Raw genomic sequence first — 13,925 nt, 5'->3', positions numbered from 1 at the left:
AGAAAGGCCACACATACTGATCGTTATCTACATAAAGATTCAAACCACCACCCTAGACAAAAAAAAAAGGTGTAATGAAAACCTTAGTAGACAGGGCGTACAAAATTTGTGAACCTGTTTATTTAATAGACGAGATTGAACATCTACGGTCAACTTTCGTGAAGAATGGCTATTCTAGCAAGGATATAGATCGAGCACTTCGCTCTATGCAGAGAATCAGGAGCAACGATGAACAAAAGTCGCTCAAGAGAAAAGTTTTTCTTCCGTTGATTAGTAAGTTCACAGATCGCATTGGGAAAGTTTTAAGCAAGTATGGGGTGGAAACTATTTTCAGACCCACCAGGAAGATAAAAGAATATTTAAGATCGGCAAAAGATGCACGACACCCTTTGGCTACACCGGGGGTATATAAAATTCCTTGTAGTTGTGGACAGGTTTATATCGGTACCACAAAGAGAAGTGTGAACACCCGTCTTCTTGAACATAAGAGGAATTGCTGCCTGGGTCACATGGATAAATCAGCCGTAGCGGAACATGTTTGCCAGGAAGGTGATTATGAAATAAAATTCAGCGAGACGAGCGTCATATCAAACCCCTCGCATTATTATGCACGCATGTATAGAGATGCTAACGAGATTGATAAACACCATAATCATTTTAATAGGAAAGACAAAGGTGTTAAACTGGATAATATTTGGATATCAGCATTGCACCGCAAGCGTGATGATCGATTACTTTCAATCGAGAATGTTGGCATTACCAGAGACAATCTCATAGCCAACACTACGGGATCGACAGTGGCACACTCTGTACTGCCTATATAATCAGCTCTTCCTTGAGTTCTCTTCGCAGTTTGCCGCTGTACCTCCGAGGATGTCTCCCGCAGTCGGAGATGAAACGTCAGGGGAGAGTTTTATACTTCGACCATGGCCTATCGGCCCAGAAGTTTTAAGTGAAGACAATACCGACTGTGAAAGCTTACATTATACTAAGATTGTCATCAGCATCTAGGATACAGCAATTAGGCATTTGCCTGTTATGTCTTAAAATTTATGCTCACTGTTTCCTTGGTTGACCTATGTCTCTCAATCCTTTCAGGTATGCTCACCATTTTCTTGGTCAGCCAATGTCATTCCTTCCTTTCAGGTTTTAGTTCAGGATATTCCTTGGTAGTCTTTCATTTCTCAGTCCTTTCATGTCATGTTTCCACTTATCCATGTATTGAAAAGTCCAAGTTGGAATATCAACAAAATTATGAAAAGGATAGATTGCTACTCACTGAAAATGACACTTTGAGTTGCAGACAGGCACAATGAAAAGTGTGTTACACACTGTGTTTCAGGCCAAAGCCTTCTTCAGAAAAAAATAACACACACATTCATGCAAACAAGCACACCTCACACATACATGACTGTTCTCTCTGGCTGCTGCAGTCAGAATGCAGTGGTATCATGTCAAACAGAAGCAGCAATCTTAAGTGGAGTGAGAAAGGAGGAGGGATAACATGGGGGGGGGGGGGGGGGGAGGAGGAGGAGGACAGTGCTGCGAGACTGTGTGTGTGTGTGTGTGTGTGTGTGTGTGTGTGTGTGTGTGTGTGTGTGTGTGTGTGTGTGTGTGTGTGTGTCAGAGAAAGGAGCACAATGGTGGTGGGGGATGTAAGTGGGGAGGAGGTAATACGAACTGTTGGGTGGAGTGACAGTAGATTACCTTAGGTTCAGGCCAGCATGATTTTGGGAGTGGAAAATGTGTAGTAAGAATAACTCCTATTTGTGCAGTTCAGAGAAGCTGATGGTTGAGAGAAGGATCCAGATAACCTGGGTTGTGAAGCAACCATTGAAAACGTGCAAGATATGTTCAGCTGCGTGTTGTGCCCCAGTGCTGTCCACTTTGCTTTTGGCCACAGTGGGCAGTGGCCATTCACCCTGGTAGTCAGCTGGTTGGCAGTCATACCAATATAAAAAGCTGTGCAGTGATTTCAGCCGAGCTGATATATGGTATATGACATGACATGTGATCAGTGTTGTCTTGTAAATTATGTATTCTCTTTTGTTTCTTTGTATGCTCTAAACATTTGTATAATTTACAAACTGTATACATTACCAAGTATCTCACTGCTGCAGACTGTAAACTCATAGCAAGGTCATATTTAAAAAAAAAAAAAAAAAAGAAGCTTATTCATAATTAAATGTAATGAGATTTCTGAGCATAAATAGTTGTGTATGTGTTGATAGATTCATTATTATTATTATTATTATTATTTATTTTCATAGAAGAGAGTTGCTCTGAAGTGGATGAAGAATCTCGCGCAACAATTTTGTCCACCCCAAGTCATGAAGGAACCTTATCAACAGGCAGTCTGAGCCGACGCCACACACGCATGCAGCAACGTATGTCAAGGCAGGCACAGCAAAAGAGGTTAGCTGATTCAGTTAAATCTTCATTAAGAGCAAAATGATAACCTTTAATACTAACATCTCGTACACTAATATTTGTATCTCATACATTAGAATTGAAATATATTAGAACACAGGACATGTTGTGGGTATTCAATGGCCTTTCAGGTGAAAAGGCCATAGAAGAATCATTATTACTAAATTGTGTGGTTTGTTTACACAAAGCATATTAATTTCAGGCTGATCTATAACAGAATCCTTTTAGTTTTGTTTCTGAGTCATTGTTTCCTGCATTTTGTGGGAATTTAAACAAGCCCTCATACATTATACACTGAGGTGACAAACGTTATGGGACATTGATCTACACATATACAGACTGCGGTGAGCATTGGTGGAGCTGTCATTTGTGCTCAGATGATCACGTGAAAAGGTTTCTGGCATGATTGTAGCTGCATGATGGGAATTACCAGACTTTGAACGCAGAATGGAAGTTGGAGCTAGATACGTAGTACATTCCATTTCAGAAATCGTTAGGGAATGCAATATTCTGAGAACCACAATGTCAAGAGTCTGCCAAGAATACCAACTTTCAGGCTTTACCTCTCACCAACAATGCAGTGGCCAATGGCCTTCACTGAACAACTGAGAGCAGCAGAATTTGCTTAGAGTTGTCAGTGTTAACAGACAAGCAACATCACATGAAATAACTGCAGAAATCAAAGTGGGATGTATGATGAACGTATCTGTTAGGGCAGTGTGGTAAAATTTGGTGTTGATCGTCTATGACAGCAGACGACCAATGCGAGTGCCTTTGCTAACAGTATGACATCACCTCCAGTGCTTCTCCTGGGCTTGTGACCATATTGGTTGGACTATAGACAACTGATGTTAGGGTTTGAGTGTCATGCAGACCCCATGAAGCCATGGACTCAAGTTGTCAACAAGCCACTTTGCAAGCTGGTGGTGGCTCCATAATGGTGTGTACTGTTTTTGCATGGAATGGACTGGGTGTCCTCTTGATGTACAGCTGTTTGGAGACCATTTGCAGCCATTTATGGACATCGTGTTTACAGACAACAGGGATGACAATGCACCACATCACTAGGCTACAAGTAATCGTGATTGGTTTGAAAATTGTTCTGGACAATTCGGGCGAATGGTTTAGCCATGCAGATCACCCAATATGAGTCCCATCAAACATTTATAGAACATAATTGAGAGGTCAGATCATGCACAAAATTCTCCACCGGAAAAACTTTTGCAATTGTGGACAGCTATAGAGGCAGCTTGCCTCAATATTTCTACAGGGGACTTCCCAACGACTTGTTGAGTCCACACCATGTCGAGTTGCTGCACTACGCTGGGTAAAACTAGGTCCGACATGATGGTGCGAGATATTCCATAACTTTTGCCACCTCACTTTATAAAACTGTTACTTGCTATTAGTAATTATTACATTTCTAATAACTGTCAAACATATGTAATAAATTGTTAGGGAACAAAAAAATCATGATCCAGCTTAACAGTATGTATGTACATTTGCGTGTGCCTTGGTCCAAGTTGGGGCAAAGGTTGCTACCTTAGACTTTTAATGAGACCCATGTGAGGCAAATTTATTGTAATATTAAAAATGTATCACTCTGTTCAAGTATATTAAATTGAATGTGTGATGAATCCTATACCTAAAGAGTAACTGAGCAACACTACTTCATGAACATGCAGTCCATTGCAAAACTGGCAGCCAACATCTGTGCTTTTTGTTTTGTTATAGCAAGTGAAGTGCCATGCAAGTTTTTGAATGAAAAGAATGTGAGGTTCAGGTTTAACGCCACGTAAATGACAAGACCATTATTAGATATGTAGCCCAAGTTCACATAGGGCAAGAATGCGGAAGGGAATAAGCTGTCGTCATTTCAAAGGAATCTTCCAGCATTCAGCTTGCTTATTTTTGAGAACCCATGAAAAACCTAAATCAGAAAGACCAGACAGCTATTTGAAACCCACTACTTCTGAATGCAAGTCTACCACCACAGTTGATAGGAACTTAGAGTAGTTAGGGCTGGCAAACTGAATTCCCACTGGCACATCAATTTGGACAAAGAAGTCTTTTTTAATTGAAGTAATGATGAAATTTGTACACTGTGTAATAAAACTGTCCAGGCACCCCCTATTAGGTGCATTGTGCTGCCACATACTGCCAGGTACTCCATATTAGTGATCTTAGTAGTCATTAGACATGACGAGAGAGCAGAATGGGACACTCTGCAGAACTCACGGACGTCAGGCAGTAGGGTGTCACTTGTGCCATACATGTGTATGTGAGATCTCCACACTCCTAAACATTCCTAGGTCCACTGTTTCCAATGTGATAGTGAAGTAGAAACGTGAAGGAACACGTACAGCACAAAAGTGTACAAGCCGACCTCGTCTATTGACTGACAGAGATGGCTGACAGTTAAAGAGGGTCATAATGTGTAATAGGCAGACATCTATCCAGACCATCACACAGGAATTTCAAACAGCATCAGAATCCACTGCAAGTACTATGACAGTTAGGTAGAAGGTGAGAAAATTTGGATTTCATCATCGAGTGGCTGTTCATTATCATGCCAGTAAATGCCAAATGATGCCTTACTTGGTGTAAGGAGTGCAAACATTGGATGTTTGAAGAATGGAAAAACATTGTGTGAAATGATGAATCATGGTACACAATGTGGTGATCTGATGGCAGGGTGTGGGTATGGTGAGTGCTTGGTGAACGTCATCTGCCAGCATGTGTAGAATTCGGAGGCAGTGGTGTTATGGCATGGTTGTGTTTTTCATGGAGGTGACTTGCATCCATTGTTGTTTCGCATGGCACTATCACAGTACAGGCCTACATTGAGATGTTAAGCACCTTCTTGCTTTCCACTATTGAAGAGCAATTCGGGGACGGCGATTTCATTTTTCAACATGATCGAACACCTGTTCATAATGCGTGGCCTGTGGCGGAGTGGTTACATGACAATAACATCCCTGTAATGGACTGGCCTGCACAGAGTCCTGACCTGAATCCTATAGAACATCTTTGGGATGTTTTGGAATGCCGACTTTGTGCCGGCCTCATCGACCGACATCGATACCTCTCCTCAGTGCAGCATTCCAGAAGAATGGGCTGCCATTCCCCAAGAAACCTTCCAGCACTTGATTGAACGTATATCTGTGAGAGTGGAAGCTGTCATCAAGGCTAAGGGTGAGCCAAAACCATATTGAATTCCAGCATTACCGATGGAGCGTGCCACGAACTTGTAAGTAATTTTCAGCCAGGTGTCCGGATAGTTTTGATCACATAGTGTATCTGTAAAAGTTACCATGGCATGGTTAAAGATGCAGGAAGAGATATTATGTTATGAAGAAATTCCCAGACTAGACAAAGATAGCAATGTGAAAGAGTCTACTTGTATTTGATGGTCATATGTAGCAGGTTCTTTGTTCTGGGAATGAAATAATCTTTTTTATTATTTTCTTTCTCGTATAAAAACAAATAGAATTATTTTTGTTATTAATAGATCATTTTTGTTGTAATATTGTATATGTGACTGTCACTTTTACTCTCAACCTGCAATGGATTGTTGATATCATATTTCATAGGTGAATAAATTTACTTGTACTTTGGTTGATATTTATTTATATATTTTGTATTCTGTACATCCGTCTTATTAATACATGACAGCATATGGAATGGGTCAATTTTGCAATACTGGTAATTACACATACATACAGTTTAAGTATCACAAATATTTGTGTATTATTCATTGCGGCTCAGGGACTCTTCTATTGTGTACAATGACCCTTGCATCAGCAGACATTTAAAGCTTCTTAATAAGAGTTCATCATTCACTCGACACTTCATTTGTGGAGGTAGGACATTAAAAATCCTGTACTCCCTCAATTATATCCTCTTCCCCACAGCACTCAATTTTGTCTGCTCAGAGAGAATGTCTTTTTGCATCATGGCTGTGATACATGTTATTGGGTTGAGAGAGAGAGAGACTTTTTTCTTGTGAAACATGTTGGGGAGAATATACATTCTACTGTAGTTGTGGTGATTAAAATTACCAGAAGATGAGGCCACATGCCATGATGACATGAAAGCAGTCATAATATACTGATTAATTAGCATTCTTATTTCTGCAAGGGTAACAATGCTTAAACTAAATGCTGCAGGAAACGGTCTTTTGCCCTGATCTAGGGTGTGGTTTGACCAGTTTATTTTACTATCAGCGAAGAAACCCACATATTTGGCATTATGTACTCTTGTTATCTGCTAACCATCAATTTTTTCCCATTTTTTCCGCATATTTATGATCTGTTCAGAACTGAATAAAACTTATTTTACTGACATTGAGAGAAAGATCATGTATGATAATCAGTTCATAATATCCGCGAAAACCTTATTTACTGATGCTTTAATTTTTATGCTGAATTACCAGTAATTACTGTATAGTCATCAGCAAAGGTGTGCATTTGTGTTACTTTGTACAAAAGAGATATATTGTTAATAATAGGTAGGGGAATCAGAAGTGAGTCTTGAGGTAACCTACAAGTGTTGGTATTACAGTCTAATGATGATGAGATGTTCTCCCCACTTGCTTACTTTTTCCAGTCTGGGAAATTTGTTTTATAGTTTTTCAGCCCAGTATCAGGCCACATCAAGTGTTATATTCTTGTCAAGCCATAGGTTGCCAGGGGTACATCTTGTGGGGCAGTTGGGACATTGTAAATGATGATCCATGTCCTGGATTTCTCAACAGTCGCATTTGTTGTGTGCTTTGTCTTTTAGGCTCCATTTAATTAGATTTGTTTTGACTGGCACGCACTACACCCATTTTGATGCAGTTCAGTATTCTCCAAATCTTCCAGCTTGATGTATTGCTGCCGGGCATCTCTTGTGAGGCAGGCTTGTTCTATGGGGTATCATTCTGCTTAGTACTAAGAATTCTTTTGTAGGATTTAAGTCTGCCAAGCCCCCATGAAACACCCTTGTAGGGCATGGCACTTATCAAAAGTCTGTTTAAATTCTTGTGTGTGTTCATGAGAAATTTTTCAGGTTTCAGGAGTGAGAATCTGTCTGCTTTATATAGCTACCCAAGTGTTGTAGTTTCATGCATCCTGTTGTTAGTCTGCATTTTTGGCATGTGCAGTTCTGGACCACATGGAGTTTGCATGTTCCACTGAGGAAAAGCAAAGTACTTGAACATTTGTTCTTAATATAGCTGCTCTCGGTTCCCATTTACTATTCGCAACTTTCCTCAATATATTGTTCCTGATTAATAACGGACATTCCTAAATTTGGTAGTATTCAATGTGTTTGTATCTCTTGGTTCCATTCTCCTCTTTGTTGTCTGTCAGCACAATAACAACTTTCTGTCATTTTATCTTGCAATGTAAACCAAAGAAAAGAAATTTTTTGTGAATACGTTTGAGAGGAACTTTCAGTTTCAGTGGTGCTGAGTTGTGTGTTCCTTATAGCAACGAATTGTCTTGAATGCCGAAACAGTTATATAAGCATATGAATATTTACAGCACTTAAGTAGCATCATGCTATTCGATGTAATGTTCCTCACTGCAGTCTTCCACACTAATGTTTATAAGCCTACAGATGCACTTGATCTTGAGGCCAAGCTCTGAATTATGGCTGCTTAAAATATTGAGCCGGCCAATTAGAGTTCCAAGCAGTTAAATCAGATGGATTTATGTCCTCTGGTGCCGTGTATGTGTGGTACCACCCCTCGAAGAATAACGGTGAAGGAAAACAATCTCATGTGGCAGCAGACTGGCAGGAGATTCAAATGCTCTGTCCCTCTCATGGCAGTGCACAGGATGCAGTTGGCAGAGATGCTGTCAATACTGCAACTTCTTAAGTTTTGTTTTTAAATAATAGTCACTGCTAATAATCTTCAAGTAGATGAATTCAAGTTCCCTCACTTTTCAGACATTCACAAGGAAATATGGCTGGCTGAAAGCTGCTGGACTTGCTAAGCGGATGATCCACACTTGTCAGAATGTGCTCAAATGTATCCATGCATTCTAAATTAATTGTAGATTGTATTTGAATTATTACTTAGTCCTCTTCTTTTATGCATCATAGTTACTCATTCCTTCTTCTTTTGCATCATCTCAGCCTTTGCCTCAGAAAATGAGAACTATAATACCAGTAGAAATCCATTACATTAACTACTACACATGCGACCCACTGATGAATACGGTTTCAGTGCTCAAATGATGCCTCTCAGGTTGTTCAAAGTCATGTGACGGTTTAGTTGTACAATTTCACTCCCAGTGTGTGTATGCGTGCGTGCAGCTTTAGAGCAGACAGTTAGGTCCTGCTAGAGTGTGTGTGTGTGTGTGTGTGTGTGTGTGTGTGTGTGTGTGTGTGTGTGTGTTAAGGCACATTTATTAGACCTGTGCGCCTTGCAGCTAGTCACTGTGCGTCTGCTCTTGTTCCACACAAAAGTAGAGGCATCTAGTGTGAACCTAGCTGTGAATGGAATCACTTGTGCACACATGTTGAAAAGGCATCTACAACATGCATGTGTGACTCTCCTCAAGTGTGGGGGCAAGCACAGCTGCACAGTGACTAGGTGCAAGGGCGCACAGGTATAAACACATCTTTAGACTGGATGGTCAGGTCCTTCCAAGGTGAGTGCAGCCTTAGAGTGGATGGTCAGGTCATCTAGGTGTGGGATGCATGAATGAGCTTGAGGGAAGTCAAATACAGTTGCTCCCCATATCCAAAGCTACTACATTGACATCAGCAGGTAGTAAATGCACCAAACAATATGACCAAGCCTAACTCCTGATGCAGACCTCTAGTTTCTGCATCAGACTGAAACATATTTGTGTGTTACAACAAGTTTGTCTCACATGATAATCAGTAATAATGCAATACTGTGGCCACTTGCTTTTGGGTAGCTGTGTGAAAAAGTGTGTACTTTCTACTAGAAGAAGAGGTAGATAGCTCAGAAGGTAGTGAATACTGTTGGTGTGGTGTGTACACACACACACATGAGTAGTTGTCTTTCCATTATTTTATGTGTTGTTCTATCCAGGCATTTCCATTATTGTTGTGCCTTAAAATAATGTGTACTGATTACTGCTGGAGAACTATAGTTTATATGCCATTAGTTGAGTACCTGGCATTGCCCTGAATGTATTTATTCCAGTCTTTCATTAGTCCACCTCTTCTTCCCCCACTCTCTGTCCTCCTCCTCCCCCCCCCCCCCTCTCTGTCAATCTGCTCCTCCCCTCTCTCCACTCCCTCTTCCTTCCACTCTCCTTTCCCTCCTCCTCCTCCCCCCTCATATCTGTGCTTATCTCTTCCTTCCTCCTCACTGTCATCCATGTCCTCATCGATCCTTCTCTCTCCACCATATCACGCTCACCTCTATAAGAGGCTGGTGGTTCTTGCCCCATTTATTTATTTCCACACTTTACCTAATGTGTGTACCAAATTTGATTCAAATCACTCTAGAGGTTTAGGGTGATCTATTTACCTGTGGCTTTGCTCATATATGCACATTTCAAACATATTTAACCTATTTCACATGTATTTGTACACATATTTCGCTTGTATCCCTAGAGAATTTTGCCCTGCAGTTACATTTTTAAGCAGCTCAATGTTTATGACGACTTATCTTCTGAACTATGTGCTGTACAATGATGTAATTTTGAAGGTACATCCATTGGTATATGTGGCTACTGTCTGCAAAATGTGTGGTGAACAGAGTTAGAAGTAAAGAAATGATAAATTGAAACATCATGCACGATGCACCAGTTTTTCATGCATTTCAGTGTCTATGATGTCATGTTTCCTGAACAATATGCATCACACAATGATATAATTTTTTGGGACATTCATGGTATATGTGAATATAGTCTGCAAAATGTGTCACAAATACAGCTAATGGTAAAGAAGTAATAGATTAAAATGTCATGCTTCATGTGACAGTTTTACTACATGAACAGAGAAAATGTAATAAGAGGTAAACTTTCATTCTCAAATACTGGATGACTAAAACATGGTTATTTGTTCATCATGAGCTACTCCGCTTTTTGACCCCCACCCATTTGATAGGTGGTTCTCATTTGTGCAGTGATGATTTCCAGACAGTAAGTGGTGTGTGTACCAAGTTTGGTTGAAATCTTTCCATTAGTTTAGGATGATGTACATACATACATATTACATATAAATGTACATCAATTTTTATAATATGTATAGATTTGAGTTACTTATTTAAAAAGATCATTGTTTCCTGCATAAGTACCTTGTAAAATTGTTTTTACTTTGTGACTCACATTAATATTATCTGATATGTTGACTGTATTGAAACTACAAATGACTTGCAAACCGTGACATTATAAAACCATGATATTACATGACTTTGCATTTTTTGTTGATTTCAGACTCAGGATGGCTCAGGAAATTCAGCGTCAGTTAGAAGAAGTGGAAGTGAAGCAGAAAGAGCTGGAACAGAGAGGAGTCAATGTGGAAAAAGCTCTTCGAGGAGAAAGTGCAGGTACCAACTAAGTTCCATCTACTAATAACTTCTGTATGTTTTTAACACAGTCCCTTTACACGATACAGTCATTATTGGTTTTGGCCCACAATGGCCTTCATCAACTCGTACAATAGAAAAAAAGGAAAACTGCCTATATTAAGACCTTAAAACAAACAGAAAAGTTTCTGTGTCTTCTTGTGAGTTACACAAAGTAGAAAAAGTGAATGGTTAGATATTTTAGAAGAAATTTATGTTGTGCACTAGAAAGAACTGAACAAACTCCTCAATGACAGAATGAGTGTACAGTGGATGCACATTTCAGTATTTGTGATGATCTATTCATTTGAAGCAGGTGTGCTTCAGCTGACAATGGGGCTTTTCTGTGACCAAGTGCTGCACTGAGCCGTCCAGACCATGTCTTCACTTGTGAGCTTCTGCCCATCTAACATAAACACCCCACAACCAGAATGGGAGCAGCAGTCTGCTGCAGAATGCCACCCTTGTCATCCAGGCTGTGTCATCTTTGTTGGGCTTATCACAAGAGGTCTAATTATCTTGCGCCTAAAGTGCAGCACCATCAGTCATCATAAATATTTACCATACCAATTGCTCCTGTTTCCTTTTATTATAAAGACCTAACTCTGTTTTAAATATGAATTTACACCTTGAACAAGCTGTACTCTATTTTTACGTAGGCTGAAATTTAAACAGTGGCAACACTGCTGTGGAGAAAATCTACCATTGTTGCTGATAGCACACATTGTTGACATACCTACCTTACCTCCGAGCAAATGGATTCGCCCGTCCCATGTCACCGATGTATGCACAATCGAGGGAAATACAGTCACTTGTGAGTGAGTGGTCTAATGTAATGGTGTCACTATGTTTTCGAAACAGGAAAAACGGAGTTTGATCAAGATTGAATGTGCCAGAGGTCGTACAGCATGACAGTGTCATCAAGGTCTTCAAGAGGCATGCGGAAAATTGGCATATTGGGTAAAAGCCTTCAATGAAGGTTGGCAAACTGTGGCAAACATGCATCGGGCAGGTCGTCATAGCATCTCTGAAGAAGAAGTGCATGCTCTCGCTGCGTTAGTGGACAGTGGTCAATGCCATACGATTCATGAGCTCGCCCACGAAACCGGATTAGTGCATACGACTGTGCTTCGCATCCTGAAGGAATGCCTGGGCATTCAAAAAATTGCATCATGACGGGTTCCGCATGATGGAAATGCAGAAATGGATGCATTACAATGCTGCTCAAGACTCACTTGGAGCACTATGAGTGCAAAGGGGAGGCTTTCTTATGCCATATCGTAACACTGAAACGCCAATCCAATGAATGGTGTCATTATGGGTCGCCCCGCAAGTCGAAAGTGCATCAGAGCCCCAATATGGTGAAAGTTATGGTGATTCTCGTGTACGATTGTGATGGTGTTATCCTAATACATTGCGTTCCTTCATGGCAGACCGTCAGTTCACAGTATTACTGTTTGTTTTTGGTGCATCACCTGTGACCAGCTATGTGAAAGAAGTGGTGACACTTTCAGTGCAACCCACCCATCATTTTGCACGACAATGCACAGTCATATACAGCACAAGCTGTGGTTGCTCTGTTCGGTTGATGAGACCGGGAAGTACTGTACCATCCACCATACTTCCCAGACATAAGTCCTTGTTACTTTGATTTGATTCCGAAGATGAAGGGACCACTTTGTGGCATTCGCTTCAGAACTGTTCCAGAGATTCGACAGGCAGTAGACCGCTCCATTTGTACCATCAACAGAAGAGGCTCTGCTAATGGTATACTAGGCCTTCTACATTGCTGAACACGGGTTCTACACAACGCTGGTGACTACTTTGAAGGACAGTAACAAGTGCAAATGTGTAACTCTTTTGTATCGGTTGTGAGTAAATAGTTTCCACTATTTAAGTTCCAACCCTTGTATATTTTATGAATAACTGCTAGAGCTTTTATTGTAACTTTGACATATAGAAAAGTACATTTAGTTGTATTTATGATTTTGGTATTATCAGTTTGTGTATGCATGAATGTTTGTTCAACAAATGCCGCTCATGGCCACTAGGTATGAACCAAGCATATTTTAATTGTGTCTTACTTAACTCAAAAGTAGACCTAGGAAAAAAAAACTTGTTTGAAAATCTTAATATAGGGTCTTTTCCTATTGTAGCATGTAAAGATGGCCACTGTGATTGTATCATATAAAGTGATTGTGTCAAAAATAAACAGAAGGTCATAATAAGTCAATCACCGGTCTCCTTCAGCTGACTATCATTTTTAATCTAGTCTTTTGGCTTATGTTTTCATGCTGCAAGAGAATAGCAATGAGAACATTTTATTATTGTTTCAAGTGGCTGCACAAAAGGATGAAGGGGACCTCCTCAAAGAGTGGTTTGCCTTAGTAAGAGAACGAAGTGAACTGCGTCGCTTTGAGCGAGAACTATTAATAAGAGCAGAAGAATTAGAACTGGAGGACAGACATTCTCGTCTTCAGCAGGAGCTACGGGAGCGGCTGAAAAAGGATGGTAAAGACATAATCATCATCAAGGTTTAATTTTCTTAAGAGATTCAAACATCAATGTGTTGCAGATAGCATAACTCAAATTTCTTTCTTTCTGATTTACTTAATTATCCATGAGACAGACACACTTACTATTCTCTTATTACTCTAATCATGCAAATTTCAGTAACAATAATTCCCCAATTGCAGATCATCCGAGCAATTCAAATTAACTTTCTTCTTTTGTGGATGGACAAGTATAAATTGAATTCTTCTAATACAACATTTAAGACGTTACGTAATATAACAATGAAATAATCAAGTGTATGTGAATAGATTGCAAAGATATTTTCTTATCAGTGAATGAAACTTTAAATCCAAATTAATAACTGGAAAAATTGTGTTGCAAAGAACATGCTCTGTTAAAGCTGTAATAGTTCCTGCTCTCTAATATTTTATATAATATGCAC

The 13,925-nt window shown here is 39.9% G+C and overlaps 1 protein-coding gene across 3 annotated transcripts in view; it reads left to right on the top strand.

Annotated features, from left to right (window-relative positions):
• The window catches only part of LOC124796266 (F-actin-monooxygenase Mical), a 554,406-nt gene that overhangs the window by 505,073 nt on the left and 35,408 nt on the right, over nucleotides 1–13,925 (top strand). For all 3 annotated transcript variants that reach the window (XM_047260379.1, XM_047260378.1, XM_047260377.1), the window contains 3 exons: nucleotides 2,271–2,415; nucleotides 10,839–10,951; nucleotides 13,307–13,480. In XM_047260379.1, coding sequence (XP_047116335.1) covers nucleotides 2,271–2,415; nucleotides 10,839–10,951; nucleotides 13,307–13,480 — 432 coding nt within the window. The remainder of the gene's footprint in view (nucleotides 1–2,270; nucleotides 2,416–10,838; nucleotides 10,952–13,306; nucleotides 13,481–13,925) is intronic.

The sequence above is a fragment of the Schistocerca piceifrons genome, chromosome 4, assembly GCF_021461385.2.
Source record: "Schistocerca piceifrons isolate TAMUIC-IGC-003096 chromosome 4, iqSchPice1.1, whole genome shotgun sequence".
In the NCBI taxonomy this organism is placed as follows: domain Eukaryota; kingdom Metazoa; phylum Arthropoda; class Insecta; order Orthoptera; family Acrididae; genus Schistocerca; species Schistocerca piceifrons.
The sequence above is the reverse complement of the archived record's forward strand: the minus strand, read 5'-3'. Positions and strand labels throughout refer to the sequence as shown.